Source organism: Epinephelus lanceolatus, chromosome 18, assembly GCF_041903045.1.
Source record: "Epinephelus lanceolatus isolate andai-2023 chromosome 18, ASM4190304v1, whole genome shotgun sequence".
Lineage (NCBI taxonomy): Eukaryota > Metazoa > Chordata > Actinopteri > Perciformes > Serranidae > Epinephelus > Epinephelus lanceolatus.
In genome coordinates, this window is record NC_135751.1 from 21482632 (window position 1) to 21490438 (window position 7807).

General features: G+C 37.0%; 2 protein-coding genes across 2 annotated transcripts in view; one reads left to right on the forward strand and one right to left on the reverse strand.

The window, feature by feature from the left end:
* brd4 (bromodomain containing 4) overlaps nt 1-1976 on the reverse strand; it is a 46651-nt gene extending 44675 nt beyond the window's left edge. The window contains exon 1 of the mRNA XM_033644874.2: nt 1920-1976. The gene's annotated coding sequence lies outside the window, so the exon portion shown is untranslated. The remainder of the gene's footprint in view (nt 1-1919) is intronic.
* Nucleotides 1977-3744: 1768 nt separating this feature from the next.
* Nucleotides 3745-6515, forward strand: pet100 (PET100 cytochrome c oxidase chaperone). The gene is made up of 4 exons (XM_033644929.2): nt 3745-3887; nt 4078-4164; nt 4288-4320; nt 5020-6515. The coding sequence occupies exons 1-4, from the start codon at nt 3861-3863 to the stop codon at nt 5107-5109; spliced, it is 237 nt and encodes a 78-aa protein (XP_033500820.1). The 5' UTR covers nt 3745-3860; the 3' UTR covers nt 5110-6515.
* The last annotated feature ends 1292 nt before the right edge of the window (nt 6516-7807 follow it).

Consider the following 7807-nt stretch of genomic DNA (forward strand, 5'->3'; position numbering starts at 1 on the left):
AAAAGGAATTTAAAAAAAATAAGGCGAAGAAGAAAAAAAAAAAACAGGGGCGAGAAAAGTATGTTCTTTAGTGTAGAACATGATAACCAAAATCTCAGCCAGAAATAAATCAGATCTGAGTCTGTAGAATGAGAAGCACACACATGCACGTTTTCTTGGCTGGTAAATGGAAAACCAAATATCATTATACTGGTAGGGCTGGATAATATATCAATATTATACTGATGCTGTAATATAAGACTAGGTGTCGTCTTAGGGTTTGGAATATCGTAATATCATAAGTGTTGCCCTTTCATTGTGTTAAAGGCTGCATTACACTAAAGTGATGCAATTCTCTGAACTTAAGAGACTCATCTAGCTGTTATTATTTGCCTTCAAGTCATTATATCAACATTACTATTGATTATCAAAAATCGCATTGTGTAAATACAACGTGAAAGCACCAATAGTCAATGCTACAATATTGCTGCTAAATCAATAAAGGCATTTAGTCAAAATATAGTGATATTTGATTTTCTCTACACCGCCTTACACATTGAGTTCTTCTGAGTTATGTAATTAAAATCTCAGCTCTGTAAAAACCTAACACTACCAGGTATCTCCAAGCACTTTGACCCAGCCTTTGTTTAAAACTACATCAATTCCAGCTAGCAGAATTAATTTCCAGTCATGTTAATAATAGCTCTGCCCTCCGAGACTGTTTGATTTACTGCTTTCCTGGTAAATGTGTGTCCTTTGACCCAATTTGTCCTCTATTTACACACAGCGTTGACAGAGATAACACTTCTAATACCTAATCAGTGGCAAGTTAATCACAAAACTGACCTTTGGCTTTGATTCACTCTCAATACATAGTTACAAGTCTGCATAATAGACAGACAAAAGACAAAAAGTACATGGGTCTATGTGCACCTTTAGGCAAGGAAGACCATCCCAGCAGGCACATGACTTCAGGTGGGCTAATATCTGCAATTAGAGCTTCCAACTACTATAGCGATAATCAAGCATTACAAATCACAAAGCACAGTTCATAGCTGTTGAATTGAGGAATCATCCTACAAGGAAAACAGCAGGGACAGGATGCTAAGTAACGGGCCTCTGCTTTAGTTATCTGTTTGAACACAGCAGTTGGTTGGATGCCACTGCTTTATGTCTGTATAATACCCCACCGTACTCGTGTCATATAGACACCATAGCTCTAAACGCATCTGTGTGAAATACGATTTCATTGCCAGATGTGGTGTATAAGACGATAAATTGCAAAGTAATGACTGCTGGCGAGCGACCATCGTCGAGGAGCCAAGATCCCAACGTTAGGCCACAGGGCATAGATTATTGCCTGGGTTTCGTAATGGACGTCAGTGCTATGCACAGCAGAGCTAAAAGCGCACAAAGATACACACTTATTGTCTCCAAGATCGTGGCAGCAAGCTCTGGAAAATGAACATCACAGTCCTATTTTGTGTTATCTGCCCCACTGACTGCATTCTCATCAAATAGCCTCAGTCTGAGTGTGCGCCATCATCACCGTGACGGCGTCACCGTCTCCCACAACACAAGACGAGTCGACGAGCAAACTAGCAATAGATGCCCACCACGGTGGTCGTCGCAGCATTTGTCGGGCTATTAGCAGCGTAATTGTGGCCAACAGTGGGTGAGACAGGCAAGGGATGTCAGATAGACACACAATGTAGATGCCGTTATTGTGTCTTTTGATAGACAACTGCCAACTAGCTTTAGCTAGGAAGCTAGTTAGCCAGAACAGGCCGCCGTGCAAGTGAACGGTCTCAGTGGGCGCCGGGCATCAGCGCTACCTCTGAAGCCTTTACACCGCTGTTACCGTGTCTCTCTCTTTCTACTCGCTCGCTTTACTGAGACAACATGAGTGGCAGAATAATGTTTGAAACAACGGCGTTTACCTGGGTTTATCAGGTTGCCAGGGCGCGCGGGATCTTTCTCTCCGAGGATCCTGAACACCTCTCGTTGTCGGTGACGTCACGCGTAGGTCTTGCGTTGAGGACGTAAAAGCGAGTGTCACGGACTGCAACCAGAGACCGCTGATGGAGTATCTGTGCTGCAACTCCAGAGGCAGCTGAGGGGAGATATTATAAACTCTTGTGCTGGAGACCTATCTCTTCATTTTGAAGATTGTGTGGGAAATATTTATACTGGTGGAACCAATATATTAAAGGAGAACTACTCTGAAAAATATTAGAAACACAGTAAGTTATGTTACTGTGCCTTCTTCCTTATTTAATGATATGCAGTAGGAGAAAGCATGGTTAATTCGTAGTAAATACTGCATAAATCACAAGCTTAAAAAGTGTGTTTCAAGATATTTCATAGAATTTATCCGATGAAGTTGTTGTTAGAAAGATTCAAGCTAAATATGGATTTAAGTGCGATTTTCTGTGAACTGGAAAAAGAGTATTTCACATTTATTTTTTCACACTGTATATACACTATAATGTTTAGAATTAATGTTGCCAACTTTATAAAAAATAAACTTAAGATCCATGTTGAAATACACGTTTGCTGTAATGCTGTATTTTAGTCGAGATAAGATTGGAAACATGTTGTGTATCATACAACTCTTTATTTTATTTTATTTTATTTATTATTATTTATTCATTCATTTATTATTTATTATTATTTTTGGAAGTGTTCAGAAACCAAACCGACTTTCTTGCTCTTTATTGATACATTTCAACCAGCACTATGATATCTAATGTTAAGAACAAAAAAGCAATTAAAACCTTTGAGTTATTAAATGATTATATTATGTTGCATACAAAAAATCTGGCACTATAAAATTAAATGTCTGTAAATCTTTTATTTATTTATTTTTTGTTAATTTTGCCTTATTTTGTGTTTTATTTTTTGGTTGTCTATGTATCTGTTTGTACTTCTGTAAATGAATGTGTGCACAATAAAGAAATTGGGGAAAATGAGAGGAGAAATGATATCTGTGCACCAGGATAATTGGAAAGAAAAAGTATTAGACACGAAATGTAGAGACAAAGCCAAAATTGAAAATGTGGGTGAAAGTAAAATGATACTACTACTACTACTACCACTACTACTACTACTACTACTAATAATAATAAATTAATAAAATGTGCAGTTGTTCTCAAAAGTATCAGTGCCCAATAGACCCATATAAGACCCTATGTCTTCACTGTTCTATTTTTGATTATGTTTGATATAATTGAACTTCCAAAGGTGGGTGAGAGTAAAAAGAAAATCAAGTCAGACAGTTGTTTCCAAAAATTTAGCTCTTAGTAGTTGGAAGATACACTATAGTAGGTTTGCTAAAATCACTATATTTAATTTAATAGTATATTTGAAAAATATGTAAATATGGTTACAATCAACTCACTTACCAGACTGGCATGCTCGTAGGTTTGTTAATATTTTATTACGTCTGTGGTCAGTGGAATGGGATCAGTTAACATCCACTGTCATTCCAGGGTAATGAATGATATTGCAAATCTTACCTCACATGCACGGGCTGTCTGGACCAAATCAGTGGTTCGCAGCGCCCCCCAGTGGACAACCATTGTTAAGACAGTGCCTTTATTAAACCGAAGGTTAGCAGCGATACAAAATTAAGCGTCGGCTATTTAAATCTTCAATTTTATTGTTATAGGCGACAAAAAAAAGTATAGAAATAATATTCCAAATGTGTATTTATTTTGTTTGTTTTTTAAAAAAATATTAATTTCCGACAACTCATGCGCATGCGTTGTTGCTTCCAAGCAACCGGACATTCTAGAAACCCGGAAGTAGCGTGAAGGTCTTTGATGATGGTTGGAGTTTAGATAACGTTTCGCAGTTGTGGGACCTGTATCGATGTGAAAATGGGTGTTAAAATAGAAGTGTTTCGAGTAAGTAAAATATATTTTAATATGTCGTCCGTGGCTGTTTAATATGTAATGCTGCTAAGGTTTAAATTCGAAAAAATGGGCCTGTGTTTCGTATGTCAATCTAGCTAGTCGTTAACGTGAAGCCAAGTGAGGCCAAGTGATGTAAGTTTCCACTGTCGCTCACTGCCTCGTCTGTTTTTGTTTTGAGCAGATGATGCTATATCTGTCCTTTCCCGTGACCATGTTCTGGATCTCAAATCAGGCAGAGTATTTTGAAGAGTACATAGTAAAGAGAAAGGTAAGTGTTGCTGTTTTTGTTTTTGATTATATTTATTAGTCTACTCAATGAGGCTTGGTACTCTTTTTGTGATAAATAATTTATATTTCTCTCTTCAACTGTGGCGTCTTTTATGGTACCCAGAGGGAGATCTTCCCCCCTGACGAGCATCTGCATGTGAGTATAATGCACCAAGCTTACATGTTTATATCGTCCATGGTGCTGCCCATAACAAAAATAAAATCATAAAATTAAATGTGACTGTACAGGCAGTGCTCACTACCACAAACGCGTGTTGTTCATTTTTTATTCACATTTATTTATTTGTGGTTTGATTTTTCTGATCATGTATTCATCTTTCAGTTTATTGCCCCTACTTTGTAATACACACTGTGTTCTTGCTGAATCATTCTGAAACAAAAGGATATATTGCACAATAAAACTACATAGCAGTTATCAGAGTACTATCTTGTAATACCACTTTTTTTTCTGCATTTTAATGTGTCAGATCACACTGACCATATTCACACACACACTTTCCATAATTTAGTGCCGAATTCCCAAGTTATTGTTGATCTGAGAGTGATTTATCTGTGTCTGAATGGTTCCTTAGCTGTCAGAAGTACTGCTTCACAGCACAATATTATAATACTGATAATAATAATGCGTTTTATTTGTAGGCACTTTTCAAAGGTACACTCAAGGACACCTTACAAGACACAGTTAAAAAAAATAAAAAAACAAAACAAGCAGCAATGTATCCAGAGATCATAAAATCAAAAAAATCAAAAAGTCCGTAAAAAATGACGAGACAAAAAAAAAGTAGTTCTAAATAGTATAATGTTATGTTAATTATTGTTTTTTATTTGTTTACAGAGGAAAGAGTTGGAGGACTTCAAAGAACGAATGCGTCTTCGTAAGGAGCAGCGGATGTTAAAGCAGATTTCTGTGGAATCTGAGAACTGAGGATTGTGTGTCTGAAGCAGTGCGTAAAGTCCCAGCGATGAAGGATTATTTGGCAGAGTCCTTTGGGCAAAAGAAAACTGGCCAGACTGAAATCTCTAAGAAGTTAATGCATCTCAAAGATGTCTTTTTTTCTAGGGATTCATTGTGCCTAATATGCTTGTTAAATTTACACGTGTGGGTTTTTTCCACACAAGACTTTTCAAATGTTAGCCGTGTGTGTTTGAACGCTTGATCAGTTGAGTTGCTGTGTTATCACTGTCATAAAACAAATATTTGAGTTGTAAATCCAGTCGGATCTGTTGTGAATTTCATGATTTATTTTGTGAGATGATGCCATACCTATGAAATATATTCACCCTCATGGATTTTTTTCCCTGTTAAGTTTTTACATTATAATAGATTGGATGTAATTAGTCATTTTTTACACTCATCGAAAGAAAGATCTTAAAACCACAGTATGAAACAAATCTCCATAAACTGATTTGAATTAAACCGAAAATAAAACACAAAGTAACTGATTGCATAAATATTCAGCCCTTTCAAAATAATATTTATCAGAGGGGCATGTGGCAGCAATTATTGCCTTTACCCTACAATACAAAATCTGAGTAGTTTTAGTCTCATGTTCTGGGCTGTCTTTTGGGAAATACATTTTTCCTTAAGTCACAGTCCACTCACAGACCTCTGCATTTTCTTCTGTGACTGATTTGTATTTCCGTGCATTTATTGTAAATGACAGGCAGTTGGCTGCAGCAGCTATGTGATACTATGACATTAAATTATTTTTTTCTGTTTATCACTCGTAAAAGCGGAGTGGCATTCCATGTGTTTGTTTTGAAAAGTTTAGGAGGTGGGGGGAATCAGCACTTGGCTCTGATTATGTGTATACTTGTTAACATGCCATTGTAAAGTTATTTTTCATTAAAGTCACTGCTGGTTATGTTTCACCTATTGTAACAGAAGCAGTGATTCACCCATTGGATGTGTTTGTGGTTAGATATGAAGGTGTATCTGCATTCTATGTCCATCCCTTTTTAACCCCACGTGAAAGGCATCACCTTGTGACCAGAGGATTGCTGGTTTGACCAGCAGCCAATGTTTTGCGTATGAACAGGATAAGAATGACTGACTTTGGCAGAGACATTGACTATTTAAATGAAGTGTGACTGGAATGTACTTCCTGGTACAAGGCACAACAATGGAGTTCTCAAGTAGGTAATTCAGTAACTCAAAATGTCTCAACCTTTGGAATGAAGTGAAATACTGATCATGTTTTTCCATATTTTATTTTATTTAGTCTTTATTCTTACCATGAATATTCCCATTGAGATTAAAAATCTATTTTACAAGGGTGTCCTGGCCTAGACAGCAACATAAGGAGTTTCACATTAAAGAACAAACGACAGACTTGAAGGTCCAGTGTGTAAGATTTTAGGCAGGGGTGTCAAACTCATTTTAGTTCAGGGGCCACATGCAGCCCATTTTGATCTGCAGTGGGCCGGACCAGTAAAACCATTACATAATAACCTATAAATAACAACACCTTTAAATTTTTTCCATTTTTTTAAGTGTAAAGAAGTTCCATTTGAGAGCAGTCATCTGTTTATAAAACAGATGACTGACTGATGATGATCAGACCATGATAGCCTCAGAAAAATATGTGCAAATTCAACAGTATGTCTAGATTTTTCCACATTCAGTCAGTCTACTACTCACTGTCATTCCATGTACATTAAAAAAAAAAAAATAGAAGTTTTGTCAGTGCCTCAGCAGCAGGATCCACCAAAAATAGTTTTTAGATAGAAGTCTGATACAGATTATTTTGTACTGTACTGTTCAATGTTCAATATCTTTAGATATGATCACAGTAAGTACTCATTGTTATTTCAGAGAGCTGTGTTCTGGTTGGAGTGGCAAAGCCTCTGAGGCAGCATTTTACATGAAATACTCACTGTTTAAACATGACACATCTTAGCCTTCAAACATGCATCAATATTAGATGTGCAAAGTTATCTAGTGGGCTGGATTGGACCTTTAGCGGGGCTGTCCTGGCCCCTGGGCTGTAAGTTTGACACCCCTGATTTAAGAGGACATATTGGCAGAAATGGAATGTAACATTGACAATTATGTTTTACTGGTGTTTAATCCCCTAAAACTAAGAAATGTTGTGTTTTTGTTACCTCAGAATGAGCTGTTTATATGTACTGTACATACAGAGCCACTGAGTTCACCATGCTGTTCTATAGTGGCCCAGAACAGACAAACCAAACACTGTCTCTAGATGGAGCCATTGGCTTAAAGCTGCTTTAGTTCTCCTACTCACTTGGCACATGCGGGAAGTTTCAGCTCTGTTACCTCACCACCCCACTAAATCCTACACACTAAACCTTTAAAACAAACATCAAACAATGAATTGGCAGTTGCCAGTAACAGAATGTGCATTCAGTGGTCTAATAGTCCTTAATCCTGTTTTTATAATCTTCCATGTTCATAAAATGGTCTAGTTTAAGGTGACTGATGCAAAAACATGTCATACCCTCACATAATTCCTGGGAATGTTGATGCTTTTACTGTAGTTTATAAAAGAGGAATTCCCAGCATGTGTGTACACTGAAAGTGCATGTGTATATGTATTTAACACCCTATATGGATGTGGAATGATAGTGCTATGAAGCTATAGTGCAGATGATTCTTGTCT